Here is an 18,279-nt window from a genome sequence, read left to right on the forward strand (position 1 = left end):
AGCAATTGATGCCATTTTCGGTATAAAATTTTGCTTTATGCAACGTAAGAGTCCGTAAGCGCGCGACTCGATACAGCGTTATGATCCAATCCGGGTTGTGTGGTGCTGCGTCGAGATTCATTTGGTTTTTGGCGGTGGATTGGAGGAACAATTCCGGGATGAGTGGTAGTGACAGTTCGAGTTTTCCGAATAGTGTAGACTGGTTACGCACAATATATGCCCCGGCCTGTGGAAAGTGGTTCGGCAGATGCTGAAGATAGGACTGTATAAAAGTGTTAAAGTTATAGGGCCCAGAAAACCGGACGCTCAGCGAGTGTAACTGGTCGATATAATCTTGTAAAAAAAGCAGATGTTCTTCGGAACGCATTTCAAATCGCAGTTCACAAAGATTTGGCACACTGAAACGAACGTGTCCAATGTTGAAAACATCCAGATGCAGCATGCGCAGTCTGTCCATTTGTAGCTGTAATGGGGCACTGGTCCCATGCGCCGTCACATCGATTCTCGTTTCGTATAGGTAGAACGTTTCGACAGCATCGAGGTTGATCAACCGCTTCTCCAGTATGCCAACAAGTCTCGGATCCTCAATTCGATCAACGATAAGTCGGACGCACTTAGGAGCAGGAACCACAGCAAGCCATGCACGAAGGTGTTCCATTATATCATCGAGACATCTTTTATCGAAAGCACCCTTCAAACGAACCGCTACGTTGGAGTACTTCCGACGTAGCGAAGGTTTTGAATACAGCATCCGATTGTCCATAACCTCCAGGAACACCTTCCGGTCGATGAAACGTTCGGAGAATAACACCGAGTTCCATCGTCGGCAAACGGTCGTTAGTCTGCGACGTGATTTGAAATCTAAATGGTCGAAGATGTGCTCCATAATCTGTGGAGTTGATAATGTTGATAAATTTTTTTACAAATTGCTTTACCAGGACGAGAAAATAGTCTTACCTCATTAGGCAAATCATTGAAGTGCGCCATTCTCAGCCGTTGATCTGCTCCGAACCGAATTTCGATGTATAATGACAGCGTGTTCTCGAAAATAGAACGCCCTAGGATAGCACGCATTACTATGGTAACGAAATTAAACCCCGGCTAAATCGGTTGCTTCGTTCTTCAATCGCACTCAGTTTATGTCAAAGCCAAACGGAATATTCATTCCAAGTGAAACATAGACACTGCATTTAATACTACCTATTGTTGATAACCTTTTCACTATTTCTTTCCGATTTAATATTGTTCGATCGTTCGCACCAGCAAACTATCTTTCCAAGGGAAACTCCAGTGCAAAGCGAAACACCCAAACTCGTCTGTATGTGTTTTTCCACAAGCACCTGTGTTTTTTGGTTTTTATTTCATTCATATAGATGACGGCATGTCCACTCCCCCGACCACGACGGCCGGGTGGCAGCTGTGTGGGAGCAACAATCAATGCAAGCAAACGTACAACCGCAAATGTCCGCCCGACGGCTGATCATCTTCACATCACCTCGTCTTTCGTTCCTACCTTTCGATCGTTCGCTTCGAAGCATATGCATCATGGATAGTTTTTCGCGCGAAAAATGGCTTTTTACGTTCCGTGTGGAAACGGGAAGGCTAAAATAAACCGGGCCGGATTATACCAGCAACCCCCACACCCGTCTTTTTTAATACTATACTGGACACCGAGATGAATATGTTGAACCAAATTGCAGTGACTTTATATTTCTTTCCAACCTATTTCTGTTTGCTTAACCGTCGTTACATATCTTCGCATGTTTACTTTTTAAAATAAAAATTGAAACCAAATGTCTCACAAAATCCATCAGAGGGTAGAAAGAATTGCGAATGCTAATGTGAAAATACTATTTCGATGGCGCATACAAAAATTCCCGCCTTTATCCGTAAATCCGAATAATATACTGTTCCATGTGAGTTTGTAGTGATTTTTGTTTTTGATTCCTCGTACAATACAAATGACAACGCGTGGAACCTCGACGAGGTCCAGCTTATTATGGCGCCCGCTACAACTTAAATCAAAATGCGACCCAAATGGCAAATACTGTGCGGACGCGCAAGGCAACGATACGATCCTACAAATGCAAACCTGATTAATAAACCGCGTGTGTTTTTTGTTGGAGAAAAAAAAAACAAACACAAACATTTTATCGCATTGGGAAGAAAACAAAATACCATTTCGGCGTTTCTTATCCTTTGGTCCGCCAGTGGAACACTGATCTCGAACGTACCCTCCGTATTGCTCGCTCGAAGTAAGTTAGTCTCGTTTCTCGTTATGATCCTCCACCAGGCTTCTTCCTGTGTTTTGTGTGACCATTTAAAAGTATGCTCTTAGAAGGTGATTTGTGGCCACATTGCGACATTATTATCATTAGCTTAAAAATCATTAAGTTTCATCATCCTTTCCCACATTATCTTGCAATTTACAAACAACATTGCGGTTTTGTGTATGATCTCTCTTCGTGTGGTTTCTTGCAAATCTTGCGCTCCTCCAGTGTGTTTTTTTTCTTTATTACTCGCTAGTTGCAGCATCCATTTCGATATAACCTTATTTTCCAGTGTTGAGCTACATTTACGCACTTTAATATAACTTGTTTGTTTGTTCATTGAATCCTTTCCGGCTCTTAAATTGCCTTCCACTTTCTCGTTCTCTCTCTTTCTCTCCCTCTGTCATTCTATATAAAGCGAGCAGAAGAATATGTTTGTTTGTTGCCACCTTTCCCGCCGAACTATTCGCACACTTTTTCACTTCATTACGCGGGACCGTGCATGGGGCATTGGGCGTTGGAGGGGGCTTCAGGTTGCACCAAAACTCGGAGCCTTTCGCGGATTGAGGGGACAGAGGGCTGAGTTGGAAGGGAAGGAAGGGGGCGCAGTGGGATTGCATTTTACTGCCAGTCTTTTTTGATTTCGAAGCTCCAGTCCCACTTCAGGTGCTCGTTCTTGTCGTCGTCGGTGAAGAGGGACGCGACGGAGTAGGTGCCGCGGGCCATCATACCAGACGGTGCCTCCTCGAACGGGGTGGTGTAGCTCTGGATTTCCTTCTTGGGCGGGTAGGAGCCGACCATCTGCACCATTTTGTCCACTTGAAGAAGAAAAGATTAAATTTAGTATGCTGGTATTACGGGCTCCAAAAATTCTACTTTGCACAAGGAGAACGGGGCTGGCTAACGAGTGCAGGATGTTGCTGCTAATGTGAAACCAACAAAAAAAGGGTGCGCCAATTTTAGTAACTAAACGAACAACTATATTATATCTTAACATACATTCCAAGATAAATGATAAGCAATTAGTTAACGGAGCAATTATTTACATAACTATATTCCGTTAGATCTCCTGAACACAAGGGCTAAATATTTAATGCTTTATGTGAACCTGTTATGAAAAATTAACTTCGACTTGAACAGATTCAAAGAAATGGTTTATAGCAGCTACGCAATCGAACACGAACCAACAATAATTTAAATCTACTACGCAACCGCTTCGTTTTTCCTTACCATGTATGGCTACACCAAAGGGGTAAAACGAGCCACCGCCACCACAGCAAAGTTGGGAAAATATAACGCAAAATCAGTATCAAACTTATTATCACGAATCGTTCGATGAACAAGTAGCAATTAAAAATAAGGCAAATCAATTTCATTCGATTGAAACGTTTGTGAAGCAAAACCAGTATGTTTGCTTTTCGTTCCTTCAGACCGCAGCACTCGGAGTATGTATGTAAAGTTAAACAAATGCACATCGAAAATATGATTCACACAATCTTACCGGGAACTCCCATTCGGTAGGTCTTCTGCACGTACTTCAATCCGTGCACAATTTCACGTTGAACGATGAAATCAATGCGGAGCTTGTACTGGATGCCTTCCTTGATGACGAACACCTTCAACATAAAAAGAAAATTACGATAAATATTAACTTATTGATAAACCTATCGAGAAGTGTTTTGCTATTTGCTACTCTTAAATCACTCTGAACTATTACTTTCATCAAATTATTGTAGAAAAAACTGATGTATTGCAAAAACATAAACGAAACCCAATTTGCTTTCAAACGATTCATTCAACACTGTGCGAATCCAGGTTCTTATTCATCAAACCCCTATTTACTGCGACCCGGAATGCATGTTTTTTCTCAAGAATCTAGAATAAGAACCTACAGTATTACAAACTTTTTACAAGAAAATAGCAATGGCAATAAATATTGCTCGTAGCGGTATCAACTTTAAGTTACTAGAAGTTAGAAAAAGAAAAACCCTTCACAATTGTATACACAATTTTAAACAAACCCAGTTGTTTCATTTTGAGGAAAACTTACGTTCTTTTTAAGCTTCGATAAATCTCCGGTCAGATCGAGTTCCATCGGGTCGCGGCCGGCGACGAGGAGGGCTAGCTTTTTCACGATAACTTTTCGCGTATCGGATGCATCTGAAAAGAGGGCAGACGTATGACACACATGGGGCCTTGACACAGATAAGAAATGAAAGCTACCACCCCGTGCCGTACTTACCGAAAATGATCTTTTCGGCCTGCGCTTCGCCGAGCAGCGCCTCTTTGTACTTCCGCAAGCTTTCGTCCTCCGCATCAGCGGCCATAATTTCCTCGATCGTCTTCTGCGGCGGTGGCTGATAATTGGTGTCGTGTTCCTGCTCCTGCTCTACCTCGGCCGGGTTCACTTCCTTGTCCGACATTGTTTTTCTTTTTCGTTTGGTTGCTGTTCTGGGGGTTTAGGTGGGCGTTAGGTTAGGTTATTGATCCGGCGGGCACAGAACGTGACAGCTGATTCTGTGGAAAGGGGAACGAAACGAATCAAATAAATCGGTCTGTGGCTTCAAACGACTGGCAGAGCGGGAATCCATACTGGAATCGAATCGAGACCGAAAGGATCCGATTTGCGAAACTAAACACGTTCAAAACAAAGTCAGCACTGTTCCGAAAGCGGGCGGGCTGCCCATATACGAATGCTAATGTCGCGTCTGCTTCCCTGGAGGTAAAACAGTATTTGATTTAATGCATCATTTGATGCGGGTGATGCATTGCTACGTACGAACTCTCGGGACTGTGATTATGGAAAAAGTGTGTGGTTTAGAAGGAACAACATTCGACAAATTACACACTGTGCTTATCGCAGGGCGGAAGGTTTTTTTTTCGCGACGTCCCTTATCAATAGAACTGCGATAAACGCGGAGGAAATAACGAGCAACCCTTGCGCGACTAATGTACCACACACAACCACAATTTCTTCGCATCATCGACGGCTCTATTTTTGTTACGTTTGCTTCATTTGCTGGGTGAGCAATCCAGCGAACCATTTTTCGGGTAGGAAGATGATAAGGGCCTACTAGACTAGCGAGCGATGCGATACGTACAGGGCAAATACGAAAATGAAGATAATTTCGATATGGGCGATCATAGCAGTCTTAGCTTGCCGGAACATATTAATCCCAGGAAAGGTATGTTGTTGTCCAGCCAAACTAAATTCCACCGTAGAACGAAAAACTGACACATCCGACTGGGATCATATTAAAAGTAATCAATAAAATTGATCCGATTCGAGCGACACTTGGACACGATGGTGTGTTCCGTGATGGATGGATGGAACATGGTTGTCCGACGTAGTTTTATTTTCGTTTCCCTTTTGCGCTCAGCAAGCGGCGGGGGGATGCTGTTCAACGGGGTGGAAAGCATTACTCCCCGGACGGGTTGTGCTTCGTGGTGGATCATCTATTCCGACGCCCGGTGTTACTCTCTCGCGCGTCCTTGATGACGCATTCCTTCCCGCATCGCGCGTCGGGTTTGATATCTTCTCGTGTTCATCAAACATGATGAAGACATATTTTATTCAGTGGTGCGGTTTGCAGCGCAACGGGGTGGCGGCTCCATGTTTCGGTTCGTTTAACTGGAGCAATGCGTTCGAAAAGCGCCAGACAGCGGGCGGTAGTGCGAGAAGTTAACTAAAACAAAAAATACACGCCCGGCGTGGAACATATTAAAATGTTCGTACGATTAGTCATCTCACGCGTGCGTACGATCGGCGCGTGGACCTCTGTGAGGATGCGGGAAAAACGTGCACTTTTCATTGCACCCGTGTGTAGATTGATCTAAATGGGTTGCCTCTTACAGCAGTTTGACCACAGGTACGGCCTACAAAGGGTTTATTCAAATGCAGCTTCCTTGCATTCTAATTATTTCCATAGTTTCCTTTGTTTTGTCTTTCATCTGAGAGAAATTCCAATTGTTTTTCCAACTCGCCTTCCGCGGGGCAAATCATCTTTTCATCTGGGTTTTGTATGGAAGATTTTCCACGTAAAACTTCTTTCGCTGGAAGAGACTGTACAGAAACATCAGTGATGGTCAGCAGCGACTTTTTTTTCTTCAATCATTGCTTACGTTTTTTACGCTCTAGTTCGAGTAAATAAAAGGCAACCGGGAGCCGCCCGCGGAGAAATAAACATCCCTCGCAGACCTCCCCCATTTTCCAGGGTTCCTTTTTCCCGGTTCTTTTTTCCCACCGCCAACCGGCGGATCACGGAAGATGTGTTTCGGTTGTAAGAGTGTTGCGATGGCAACAAACATCCAAAAAGCCAACCTGGTGTAGTGGGCACAATGTTCGTGCCGTGCCGCACCGTTTTGGGGTGGAAAAACGGAAACTTCCACCCGAAATTCGCGCGGCTTAAAACGCAGAAGGTCAGCCGCCAGTCACCCGACGATGACCAACGTTGGGTCTCCTCGGCTGGTGTGGGAGTGCAACGTTGGTGGTGGTAGTGGCGATGGTGGAAGGCAAATCCAGGAGGGAAGTAAAGGAAACCCGAGCATGTACGAATCTAATTTTAGGATAATGATGATGACGGCTGCTTTTGGTCTGGTACCACTTTGTGGCCACACCGGTGGAAAGTGGTTAGGCCGTGTGGATGGGGCATAAAGCAACAAAAAGAACATACTCCTCGCCAAAGGTACACCACACCAGCCAGCACCCATGATACAGTGGACGAAGCAGGCGGTGGAAAATATGTTTCCAAGCTTATTTTCCCGAGCAATTTCGGGATGTTTGACTGACTCGGAACATCTGTGGTGGGGGTGGGGGAGTGGATGGCAATTGGCTTTGGAATGTTCCGCCATCAGCCGGGTTTCTTCGCGTCTACCATTTTTATCTAGCAATCGCTCTTCCTTCGGTAACGATATTTTCGAAAAGTTTCGTGACTGTGTATGTTCCTATCGGACGGTGGTATATTGTTGATTCATCACCTACCTACCTATCGCTTTTCCTCTTCCTAGCGCCTTCGATCTCCAGTTACTTCTTTTCCTTCCCGCACACAAGACAGTCTTAATCCCGGCGGCGCGATAAGAACGATCCGGAATATTCACAAATCAGCCGTTTTTTCGTTTCCTCGTTCCCTTCTCCTTCCGTGGGTTGATTAATTCCCGGCAACCGGTTTTACTTCCTCGTATTTTGGCCGAACTATATCCGCTAATAGGTTCCGCTCCGGTAGGCACTATCTTGACGAACACCGCGTGCCGTTTTCGATCCTAGCTGAAATTTGACACTGTGAATCACGCTTCTTTTCGTCGCCAAAAAAATATTGCACACTGCACCTCTAGGAGAGGCGAACAACACACACAGACAAAAGCGTGCACTCTCGATGCAGCGATAAAAGTGCACTTTTTATGTTGCCTTTTCTTTTCAATGACCGCGAGTACGGTGATAACACGAAACTAACTGGAACGGAGAATTATGACGCACCGGGAGGAAAACTCTTGCAAGTTCCTTCCCTTTCGCTAGTTCTACCACACCACGAACAAAAGAAAACAATCGATACAGCACGCCGCTACCGAACGCGTAAAACTGATTCCCCACGACGATGCGATGCCACAAAATGATGTGGTTTCTTCGGTCTCTGCACTGACAACGGCCGGCAGGCGTGGAAGACGACACACGAAAACAATCGGTTGGACAGAAAACGACTTGAACTTTGATGAAGGAAATTAAAATTGAACGATAAACAATCCGCGACAGTGTCCCGAAAACCGTACGACGATTTCGTGCGTGCGTGAAATATCAGCGAAAAATATGGACTGCTTTTGCAACCCAAGGCTCGGGCATTAGTAGGTTGTTGCAAAGCGCTTTTTTTGACAACTTTAACGGATGTCGTTGCATTAAGAACCTTTGTTGAAACGTAAAGTATTGTTTTTGCGTATTTTTGTTCAATTTTAAACATATTTTACGTAATTTAAACAACTGTGTGAATATAGAAGGGATAATAAACCGAGAAGATTTATGATTTTTAACCTTCAGGTCTACGACCAAAAATACCTACGTTAACATACGACCGCCTACCCGGGTAGGCCATACGTTTTGTATGGGGGTTTGCATTTTGCTGTGCTTCAAAGCTAATATCTTTTGTTCTAGATGCCGTAGTGAGTTGAAATTTTCAGTAATGATACTTAAGAATGTTTCCTAACAAATCCCATGCAAATTATAATATTAAAAATTCGATAAGTAAGTAATTTTTTCATTCAAATATATTTTATCCCATAGATCTACAATCGCCAACTCTGTAAACCATACATTTTCAATAAGTTATTGTGTTTGTTTATACTTCTTAAGTTTCTGGTGAAGTAACTTCTTGGTGCCTTCAACATTTTTGCTTATAAATTGAAGCTTCAAAGATGTAGAAATATTTTTCTATTAAATTTTACGTTTTGGAAATGTTCATGTTCCTCAGTAAATTCAGTGGCATATCTGGAGGAAATTCTTCATTATACATTGTTACATCTGATATTTAAGCCTTAACATTTTAAAACTTAGCTCATATACATAAATTTGATCGTTTTGTTTCAAACGATAACAGTTTCTTTTGTATTTAATTCAACCCGTTGCATCATAATTTTCTTGCAATTAAAAATTATTATTTTGTGTAGCAAATGATGAAAGTTCACCTAGAATGCTTTCGATGCCGCTGTGTGGTTCAAAATGTAGCATAATTTGCATATTTGTAGATCGTCTTTGAGTTTATCTCATTACTAATTGTTCGAGGAGTTCGAGGAGTAAAACAGTCTTTCATAGTGTGTCTTAGATAAATTTGGATTGTTTTCAATATAAATATAAAAAGAAAAACCCGAGGGGCACCTCCTTTCACCTGCTGGTGGTTTGTCTTGGTACAGAAAAATATAAACTCTCGTACAAAACGTATGACTTACCCGGGTAGGCGGTCGTAGATTTAAGGGGTATAAATTGAAATATGGTGTAAAAAAATACTTAGAATAAAAATAAAAAGTCGGTTTTCGGCAGAATGATAGAGAACATGTTGCTTGAGGCATTCCAGGAATTTTGAGTCGATATAACTGTTCAATTCGAAGTAATTGCAAAATAAAAGGGGAAAACTTACCCAGGTAGGCGGTTGTAGATCTGAAGGTTAATTAAACTGCAGGTGCAATCAATCACAAGATTTATAGATCTTGATAATCAACTGTCATCGGGCAAACGAAATCGTATTTTATAAAGAAACCATTTTATTCTAACGAAGTTTATGATTACCAGTAATATGAGGCACATGTTTTCAAACAATTTTTCAATCAAAATGTAAAAATTTAATGATAAAAAACATGATTATTGGTTCCTTTGCACGCTGGTACTGCCATCTGCTGGAAAATTAAAACAGAAACAAAAGGCGCCAAAACAGTGCAACACAAGATAACCAACAACCAGTTCGTGTTGTTCCTGGTGATTGTTTGTTTTCAGGGATCAAATCAGCACAAACATCTCCCAACAAGCTTCTGGAACATGCCAATATACGTGAGAAAGTAAGTAGAAACGGAAAATACGTTTGGGGATTGTTTAAAAAGTTATTTTCCCGAAGAAAGCGATCCACTGCGCCGGGTGGGGAGGGATTCTGTCAAAATGCTGCTGTCAAATCGGGTGTTTATTTGTTGACTAATTCGTTTCACAAGAGAAAGCGCAAGTGTACATACTTTGCCGAACAGAAATTGCATTAAAATACTATGGGTCCGCCGAAAAAGTCCTCCAAAAAGGACAAGAGCGGTTCCAGCTCGGGCGGGGCAAGTGGTTTCGTCGAAAACAAGTGGAACAAAAAGCGCCGGGCTGAGGATGAAGCGTACTCCGCGTTCGCCGACGATGACGACAGCAATCTCGGCGAGAGTGATTTTGTACCGGATGCGGCCACGAAGAACGCGGAAAAGAACGATGACGCCATTCAGGAGGACGAGTATGGGGCGAAAGATTACCGGTCACAGATGGAGCTGAAACCGGACAACGCTTCCCGACCGCTGTGGGTGGCCCCGAATGGGCACATTTTCCTCGAATCCTTTTCACCCGTCTACAAGCATGCACACGATTTTCTGATCGCCATCTCGGAACCGGTTTGTCGGTGAGAAAACGAGACGACCCAGGGGTCTATAGGCAGTAGGAATAATCTTTGCAACTAATTTGCAGGCCCGAACATATTCACGAGTACAAACTGACCGCCTACAGTTTGTACGCTGCCGTATCCGTCGGTTTGCAAACGCACGACATAGTGGAGTATCTGAAACGACTGAGCAAAACCACCATTCCGGAGGGCATCGTCGAGTTCATCCGACTTTGTACGCTCTCGTACGGTAAGGTGAAGCTGGTCCTCAAGCACAACAAGTACTTTGTGGAAAGCCCACATCCGGAGGTGCTACAGAAGCTGCTGAAAGATCCGGTCATTCAATCGTGCCGATTGCGTCGCACCGAAGAAGAAGGTGGCGATGGGTTTATAAAGCAAACGCTCGAGAAGGGAAAGGGAATAACTGCGTTCGGGCAGACAAAGTTACTTCCGGGTCAAACAACATTACCTCCTGGGACAACATCCACGGAGACAGGTTGGTAGGGGAGTTTCTTGGATAGTGAATTATTTATTTATTTATGTTCCCACTTCTCGCTCTAGATAAAACAACAGCCGAGGGTCAAGAAACGACCACCGAGGTCGTGGCAGTGCCGGAAGATATCACCAACTTTTACGACAAGATGGACAACGAGGAGGAGGAAGAGGAGGCCAACCTGAACACGGTATCGTTCGAGGTGAACCAGGAAAAGATCGAAGTACTGCAGAAGCGCTGCATCGAGATCGAGTTTCCGCTGCTGGCCGAGTACGACTTCCGGAATGATACGATCAATGCGGATATCAACATCGATCTGAAACCGGCGGCCGTTCTGCGCCCCTACCAGGAGAAGAGTCTGCGCAAGATGTTCGGCAACGGGCGGGCCCGGTCGGGCGTGATCGTGCTGCCGTGCGGTGCGGGAAAATCGCTCGTCGGCGTCACGGCGTGCTGTACGGTGCGCAAACGGGCCCTGGTGCTGTGCAACAGTGGCGTTTCGGTGGAGCAGTGGAAGCAGCAGTTTAAGATGTGGTCGACGGCGGACGATAGTATGATCTGTCGGTTCACGTCCGAGGCGAAGGATAAACCGATGGGCTGTGGTATTCTCGTGACGACCTACTCGATGATAACGCACACGCAGAAGCGCTCGTGGGAGGCGGAACAGACGATGCGCTGGCTGCAGGAGCAAGAGTGGGGCATCATGGTGCTGGACGAGGTGCACACGATCCCGGCAAAGATGTTCCGGCGTGTGCTAACGATCGTTCAGTCGCACTGCAAGCTGGGCCTCACGGCAACGTTGCTCCGTGAGGACGACAAAATTGCCGACTTAAATTTCCTCATCGGACCGAAGCTGTACGAAGCGAACTGGCTCGAGCTGCAGAAGCGCGGTTACATTGCGCGCGTCCAGTGCGCCGAGGTGTGGTGCCCGATGGCGCCCGAGTTCTACCGGGAGTATCTGATCGCAAAGACCTCGAAAAAGATGCTACTGTACGTGATGAACCCGGCCAAGTTCCGCGCCTGCCAGTATCTCATCCGCTACCACGAGAAGCGTGGCGACAAGACGATCGTGTTCAGCGACAACGTGTTCGCCCTGAAGCACTACGCGATCAAGATGAACAAACCGTACATCTACGGGCCGACGTCGCAGAACGAGCGTATCCAGATCCTGCAGAACTTCAAGTTCAATCCGAAGGTGAACACGATCTTCGTGTCGAAGGTGGCCGACACCAGCTTCGATCTGCCCGAAGCGAACGTGTTGATCCAGATCTCGTCGCACGGTGGCTCCCGGCGACAGGAGGCCCAGCGTTTGGGCCGTATCTTGCGCGCCAAGAAGGGCGCGATCGCCGAAGAGTACAATGCGTTCTTCTACACGCTCGTCTCGCAGGACACGCTCGAGATGGGCTACTCGCGCAAACGGCAGCGGTTCCTGGTGAACCAAGGCTACAGCTACAAGGTGATCACGCACCTGGCCGGCATGGACAGCGATCCGGATCTGTTCTACAAGACGCGCGAGGAGCAGGGCCAGTTGCTGCAGCAGGTTCTCTCCGCGTCGGATATGGACTGCGAGGACGAGCGGATGCCGGGCGATGGAAGTGGAGTGCCGAGGCCGGGCGGTTCCAAACGCACCGGCGGACTCAGTTCGATGGCCGGGGCGGATGATGCGATCTACTACGAGGCGCGGAAGAAGTCTGGCAACCAGCATCCGCTGTTCAAAAAGTTCCGTTGCTAGGATTCGGGGGTTCGATTGGTTTATTATTGTATTATGAATTCAATTGAATAAAATACATTTCTTAAAGTATACTCAAGTGTTTCGTTTATGATGTCTAGAAGAACTGTTTATAAAATTTGCCATATCTTCCAGCCATAAACAATTTCACAATTTTGTCTTCCTTTTTCAGTGCATCGCACGATGGCGGCAAGTTAGAAGAATGGTGTATCGTTGAGCTACAAGGAGACTTGGAGGTTCGAGGCGAGCGAATAATGGCCGGACAGTTCATCGGGGATCTACTGTACAACAAGTACGGCCAGCCGGTAAGTAGAACCCCTCTTTACACCTGCCACAAAATTAAACACTTGATACCTTTCCTCTCGCTAGATTCTCATCATCGGCCACCATATTCTGCAGGGCCGTTTGCAGAAGATCGACAAACCGCTGCTGGTGGTGGAAAAGCAGGACATCAGGGGCAGCGACGGTGACGACGAAACGATGCTGGACATCAGCCAGATGGTGACGACGACGCAAGGTGACGATGAGCACGAGCTGGACTCGACGGCCCATTCGGTGACTTCGAACCGTACCGTCCTTGATTCGACGGTGGCCATCGAGCACAAGGTGGTGCCGAAGGTGGAGTACCGGGTGCGCGCGGTGGTTCGGAACAAGGTACTTTTTAAGGCGCGCCCCAAACCCATCATCGCCAATGTGCCTAAAACGTTGTGACCTGTGCAGGTTTATGTTTAAGTATAATAAATTATTAATTTCTGGTTTACAACAAAAATTGTTTTTCTTTTGAAAACAAAATGGCGCAGAGAAAATTTTATCAATAAGTTTTTTTTTAAGTTGACTTAAAGTTGTAAAACTCACATATAATCTATGAACTACGTTAATTACATAATAACAGATTTACCCCACCAGGGGACCTTGCCTCACTTTTCCTACTAACATAGCATGGATCATTACAAACTGACCTTAAATTGCACTCAAATGACAAATTGGATAAGCACAATGGTCAGGGAAGCAATTAAAATGTGAAAATGGATCAAATGGATAACAAACACGTAATAAACAATGCGTACAGGTCGAGTGAAAAATGCAAATTCATCACTTTGTAAAGCCATCACCCAGGTATGGGTGGTGCAGTTTATCTTCCCGACAGCCGGCTGCCCGGTGCATCGAATTGTAAATTGCAGCGCGTAAAGATCGCAATGAAGTTGTGATTCACTTCCGACCCCTTTTTTGTTAGGTGCACATTAGTGTGGCGAAGCTTTTCCCGACTGTCGGCCGCGATGGACACATGGTGAGTAAAATCTGGCACTTTTTCACGTCGGCAGGAAATGGTACATTCGTCACCGTCGGCCGGTTGATGGATCGGAAGTGCTCATTGCTCCGATCGCCGTGGGTTGATTTCGATCGATCGGGTCGTATAAAACGGTCCTCTTTCGGTGGGATAGTAACAGAAGCGAACTTCCAACCGTAACAATACATCGAAAAGCTACAGCGAATTGTAAAGATGAACAAACTGCTCGCAACAACCTTCCTGGTGGCCATGCTTCTAGTGGTAAGAGGCCGTTCACGTTAAGTCTCTTCGAGTCTTAAAAAAAAATTTCTTTTCCGTTTCAGAGCATCACTTTGGCCGACCATCACAAGCCAGACGAGAAGCTTGTTCCGATCGACAACGTGGCTTCCGAGCTGAAGATGCCTGGACTGGAATCCATTCTGGACGGTCTACGTGTACGTCGTGCGGCCCAAGGACAGGGCAACGGAGGACGCCGTGGACAATCGGGCGATGGACAGGGGAACCAGCGGGGTGGGCAAAGCGGACAGAGTGGCGGTGGCCAGAGCGGACAGAATAGCGGTGGAAACTAGATTCTCCCCGGTTCCCCCCGATGGAGAGTTGTTTGATGGAGTATGAATCAGATCGGAAATAACACATTCTTACGCAGCATATGATTGGTGAAAAATGAGGAAATTTGTTCAAACATTATCAAGTGATTGATTACTTCTTTAACAAACAATTCCGCATCCGAAAACCTACATTCTCGCATGTTTCGTATGAAAAGTGAAATCGTACAACACCACTTAAAATAATCGGATACCTCTTTTCCAAATAAGCTACGGATGTACATATTGTAACAATATATTTATTTAAAAAAAAACACAGGACGGGCTCACCAGTAGTTATTACTATACATGTATAATATACCTAATATATCAACCGCGTCTGTTGGCCGCGTCCGCCAACCATTCGTTTCGAAATGTCCAAATCTATTTAGATAAACCTAAACAAAAACACAGCTCCGGGGGGGCGAGGGCGGGGTCCGAATGTGGAGAACGTAAACTTTACAAGTTAATAAATATCGCTTCGTTTTGTTCGCTGTTCATGCTTCGTTTTTTAATGATTTTTTGGAGACTTAAAGACAAAACCTACGCACATTTATTTTGTTTTTTTCTTTCTCCCATTCCCCGCCCCAAATCGTTCCTCTATGTTTCTGTATCACAACCGAATAAACTTGTCAGAAGGGGTTTCTTTTTGTCTCGTGTTTAGTGACTATTCTTCGTTTTTTGTTTCGAAAGCATCAGACGATTTAAAATCTTGTCTTTTAATAGTAATATTTTTTTTACTTTGTTCATCTTCATTTGGAGCGTTTCCTTACACACTATCGTTTCGTCATGTGTGAGGGAGGTTTGTCGGAATTTTCCACATTAAAATACCTGTCCACATTGTCGTACATCGTTCGTTCATCGCGTACCACGAGTGCGGGTGTTCCTTCCTCTACCCTATTGCTGTTATTTGCCGAAATCTTTCTAACCTACCGCACACGAGGGACACATAATGGACAATACACAATGGAATAGTTAATTTTCTTACACTAACTACGACGGGAGGGATGGAATGTTAATTTGGCCGCTCTGTATATTCTTGTGGAATGGGCTTTTTGTCATATCGCTCTTTCCGAAGCTACGGGACGAGGGAATGGAATAGTAATATCATCTTAGGTATAGAGTAGATTTTAAACAGGGGTTCGTTAGGTACTAACCTAGCGAAAACCAAGTAGGTGGACAGGATGGAATGATATCCGGTGGGAGAGAGAGAGATAGTGAGAAGGTTATGATATGATGCCGCGGTTTCGTGGGTTTTTCCTCAACTGTTTTCATCTCCCTTGCGCTACTTTTTACATCCCACAAAAAAACCCACCGGGCACGCGCGCTTGGCTTTAGGCAAGATACATTTCACATAAGGCACTGTTCACACCCGCTCCGGTACCCCAACGTGGGCGGGGGGGTTGGTGGTTGGGCAGGCGATCCGTGGCGATAGTTGTCTTTCGGGTTTGGTGGTGAAAGTTTTCCCCCCTTATTTTTGCATCACTAGATTTCCTGCAGCGACAGTATGGAACCGTTGTGCGTCTTCTGATCCTCCAGGATGGTTGTGAGCGTCTTGAAAACGTTGTCCGGCAGGTGGTCGAGCAGCATCCGGGGCATCACCTTTAGCTCGGTGAAGTCCTCGGCCGTTGCCCATCGCATCTCGTACGTTGGACCGCCACTGTTCGATTTCCTGTGAAATGGAAATTACGTCAGTTCTTTTCACCGATCTTTCACGCACCCATCCTCAAGGACACTCACTTTTCGAGCTCCGTTTTCTTCCGTCGCACGATGTGCAGGATTCGGCCGCCTGTGTAGAGGCGGGTTTTGGCAAAACGTCTCTGCGAAATTTCACTCGACAGCAGGGCACCCTCCTAGAAACGGAACAATGGAGGAAAAACGCTAATAAAACACACGTGTCTGCAGTATTTCAAAGCACAAGGGAACTTACCGCCGTGGCAACTGTCTGGATTGGCCGCTCGCTTGACAGGAGCGGGCTTTCGGAGGCCTTTTTCGCCGTGATTTCCGTCACGTCGTGCCAGGTTGTTTCGAGGTCGCGCGATGGTACCCCGAACAGGGCGTACCCGAAGCCGTTTAGCATAATGCGCCACTGGAAGAGAATGGAAACAGTAAGTAATCCAATTTTTCACAAAGGAATCAAATTATGATGTTTCAAAAGAGAGAAATTTTCAAAAGTAAAATGGATATTTTCCACATTCATTAAACACTAGAATCCAAAAGCGGTCAAATTGGTCTCCCTTGTAAAACTTCTTTTTCGTGTTTCTGAAATCTGCTGGATATTTTTTTAAACAACAACAAAAAGACTTAAAAGCAAAACCACATGGTTCTGATCAGTAAAAGACTACAGTTTTGTACACTTTATTTATTCCTTTTTCCACCAAAAGATAGTCGACAAACGGACGATCAGAAACATCTTCTAAAATAATGACGTTGTAGGCAACATAAACTCTCTCAGTAAAAATCTCACCTTCGGCAGCTTACACGCCCTGATCGTTTCGATCACACTCGTGCGTAGGTTTTCGATCGAGTCCACCCCGAGCCGCATCACGAAATCATCCCCAACGCCGATGGTGAAGGCGAAGCTCTCGGTACAACGTGCCGCCTCCCGACTCAACAGCCCGGCCGGCGTGGCGAACGCGTACACGCGCAGATCCGGAAACCGGGGCCGCAGTTTTGCCGCCAGCAGGATGGACACGCCCGCCCCGAGACTGTGGCCGGTGAGGACGAGCGTGTAGTCGGGGAAGGTGGCACAGATGCGCTCGAGGATGTTGCCCTCCCGCAGCCGCTTCAGCAGGCAGTCAACACCGGCGAGCATGCCGCGATGGGCGGACGAGTCCGGTGGTATGCCGGGTGCCTCGAACCGTTCCGCGTTTGCCACCAGATCGGTAAACACGTCGCGCATCGAGAGGCTGCCCCGGATCGCGATCACGATACTTTTGGTGCTGTGGTCCGCCAGGATGCAGAATGGTAACTGAAACAGGGTGTAAAACAAACAAAGCGAGTTAGACTCAACCAATTCAAGGGGAACACTTAAAGATTGTGGAATTTCTAATTAACGGCGTCGTAAAAATTGGTTCCGGATGCATATAAAATCCCTGCACTTTTCCCACTGGACAGCCCAGAGGTTACCTGGATGTTCAAACGGTCTCCCAATGAATCTCAACTGGTTGCTTCTCTGCTCTGGAGCTTTAACAGGATGCATATTGTCCCTAGCCACTGCCGATAGTGAGTATTGTACTATCTTTAAGCGAAAGTTCAAGTCCAACAGTGCCTTCTTATACAACGCCTAGGTGTCATAGTAGTTTCGAAACGGTACACAAACAACTCCTACACCTGCTTTGCCCGCCACACGAAAGATGGCCTCGAGTATCATCTAACCTACAACGTGTGCTATTCCGGTGTGGCCACCACCGTCACCACGACCGGTGGCATACAGTGTCTCTACTACGAGTGCTCGATTGCCAGCTACGAGCTGATGAGTGCCGACGGGAGGCTGCGATGCTTCCGCTACGGCTACGAACCACCGTCCGTCCATCAACCGCTGTTCGATCGGGTGGCAGCCTTTCACCGGGAGTGGCCAATCGCGCGACACAGCGAATTCGACCGGAAGAGAAGCACGCGGGTTAAGCGTGACTTCAGTTGGGTGTCGTTTTTGGAAAAGTTCTCCTTCATGGGCCGTCACCAGAGTACGGTGAACAATCAGAACGAGGCGTACTTCCACTACAACTTCTTGAACAACAAACCATCGGCAGGGGGAAGCTCTGCCGGAGCGGCTTCTTCGGGACCTCCCGCACCTCCTCCTGCCCCACCAGTTGCACCGTT

General features: G+C 46.0%; 4 protein-coding genes across 9 annotated transcripts in view; 2 read left to right on the top strand and 2 right to left on the bottom strand.

Annotated features, from left to right (window-relative positions):
- Positions 1–1,680: 1,680 nt before the first annotated feature.
- LOC131289305 (rho GDP-dissociation inhibitor 1) lies at positions 1,681–8,062 on the bottom strand. 5 transcript variants are annotated; one of them, XM_058318535.1, is made up of 6 exons: positions 7,622–8,062; positions 7,256–7,533; positions 4,513–4,787; positions 4,321–4,430; positions 3,772–3,886; positions 1,681–3,088 (listed from the first exon to the last, which is right to left on the bottom strand). In XM_058318535.1, the coding sequence occupies exons 3-6, from the start codon at positions 4,691–4,693 to the stop codon at positions 2,892–2,894; spliced, it is 603 nt and encodes a 200-aa protein (XP_058174518.1). In that variant the 5' UTR covers positions 4,694–4,787; positions 7,256–7,533; positions 7,622–8,062; the 3' UTR covers positions 1,681–2,891. The 5 variants fall into 5 exon arrangements, with proteins under 5 accessions (XP_058174518.1, XP_058174517.1, XP_058174516.1 ...); XM_058318534.1 differs by having other exon boundaries at positions 7,256–7,558; XM_058318533.1 differs by having other exon boundaries at positions 7,596–8,062.
- Positions 8,063–9,953: 1,891 nt separating this feature from the next.
- On the top strand, positions 9,954–12,657 carry LOC131289571 (general transcription and DNA repair factor IIH helicase subunit XPB). The gene is made up of 3 exons (XM_058318857.1): positions 9,954–10,387; positions 10,453–10,862; positions 10,928–12,657. The coding sequence occupies exons 1-3, from the start codon at positions 10,002–10,004 to the stop codon at positions 12,586–12,588; spliced, it is 2,457 nt and encodes an 818-aa protein (XP_058174840.1). The 5' UTR covers positions 9,954–10,001; the 3' UTR covers positions 12,589–12,657.
- A 106-nt stretch (positions 12,658–12,763) lies between these two features.
- LOC131285795 (chromosome transmission fidelity protein 8 homolog) lies at positions 12,764–13,296 on the top strand. The gene is made up of 2 exons (XM_058314649.1): positions 12,764–12,890; positions 12,955–13,296. Exons 1-2 carry the CDS (start codon positions 12,840–12,842, stop codon positions 13,294–13,296), a joined length of 393 nt encoding a protein of 130 aa, XP_058170632.1. The 5' UTR covers positions 12,764–12,839.
- Positions 13,297–14,701: 1,405 nt separating this feature from the next.
- The window catches only part of LOC131288935 (diacylglycerol lipase-beta-like), a 31,423-nt gene continuing 27,845 nt past the window's right edge, over positions 14,702–18,279 (bottom strand). For both annotated transcript variants that reach the window (XM_058318118.1, XM_058318117.1), the window contains exons 9-12: positions 16,925–17,428; positions 16,388–16,546; positions 16,198–16,310; positions 14,702–16,129 (exon numbers count right to left, since the gene is read on the bottom strand). In XM_058318118.1, the coding sequence (XP_058174101.1) occupies positions 15,943–16,129; positions 16,198–16,310; positions 16,388–16,546; positions 16,925–17,428 (963 nt within the window). In that variant the 3' untranslated portion in view covers positions 14,702–15,942. The remainder of the gene's footprint in view (positions 16,130–16,197; positions 16,311–16,387; positions 16,547–16,924; positions 17,429–18,279) is intronic.

The sequence above is a fragment of the Anopheles ziemanni genome, chromosome 3, assembly GCF_943734765.1.
Source record: "Anopheles ziemanni chromosome 3, idAnoZiCoDA_A2_x.2, whole genome shotgun sequence".
NCBI classification, from domain to species: domain Eukaryota; kingdom Metazoa; phylum Arthropoda; class Insecta; order Diptera; family Culicidae; genus Anopheles; species Anopheles ziemanni.

What these genes read in the sequence shown, in the direction of transcription:
- LOC131289305 (XM_058318535.1), bottom strand. Translation starts at nt 4,693, where the DNA reads ATGTCGGACAAGGAAGTGAACCCGGCCGAGGTAGAGCAGGAGCAGGAA. An exon ending in GGCCGAAAAGATCATTTTCG is followed by an intron (nt 4,431 to 4,512) that starts GTAAGTACGGCA and finishes CCCTCTTTTCAG; the next exon opens with ATGCATCCGATACGCGAAAA. An exon ending in TATCGAAGCTTAAAAAGAAC is followed by an intron (nt 3,887 to 4,320) that starts GTAAGTTTTCCT and finishes TTTATGTTGAAG; the next exon opens with GTGTTCGTCATCAAGGAAGG.
- LOC131289571 (XM_058318857.1), top strand. Translation starts at nt 10,002, where the DNA reads ATGGGTCCGCCGAAAAAGTCCTCCAAAAAGGACAAGAGCGGTTCCAGC. An exon ending in ATCTCGGAACCGGTTTGTCG is followed by an intron (nt 10,388 to 10,452) that starts GTGAGAAAACGA and finishes ACTAATTTGCAG; the next exon opens with GCCCGAACATATTCACGAGT. An exon ending in GACAACATCCACGGAGACAG is followed by an intron (nt 10,863 to 10,927) that starts GTTGGTAGGGGA and finishes TTCTCGCTCTAG; the next exon opens with ATAAAACAACAGCCGAGGGT.
- LOC131285795 (XM_058314649.1), top strand. Translation starts at nt 12,840, where the DNA reads ATGGCCGGACAGTTCATCGGGGATCTACTGTACAACAAGTACGGCCAG. An exon ending in ACAACAAGTACGGCCAGCCG is followed by an intron (nt 12,891 to 12,954) that starts GTAAGTAGAACC and finishes TCCTCTCGCTAG; the next exon opens with ATTCTCATCATCGGCCACCA.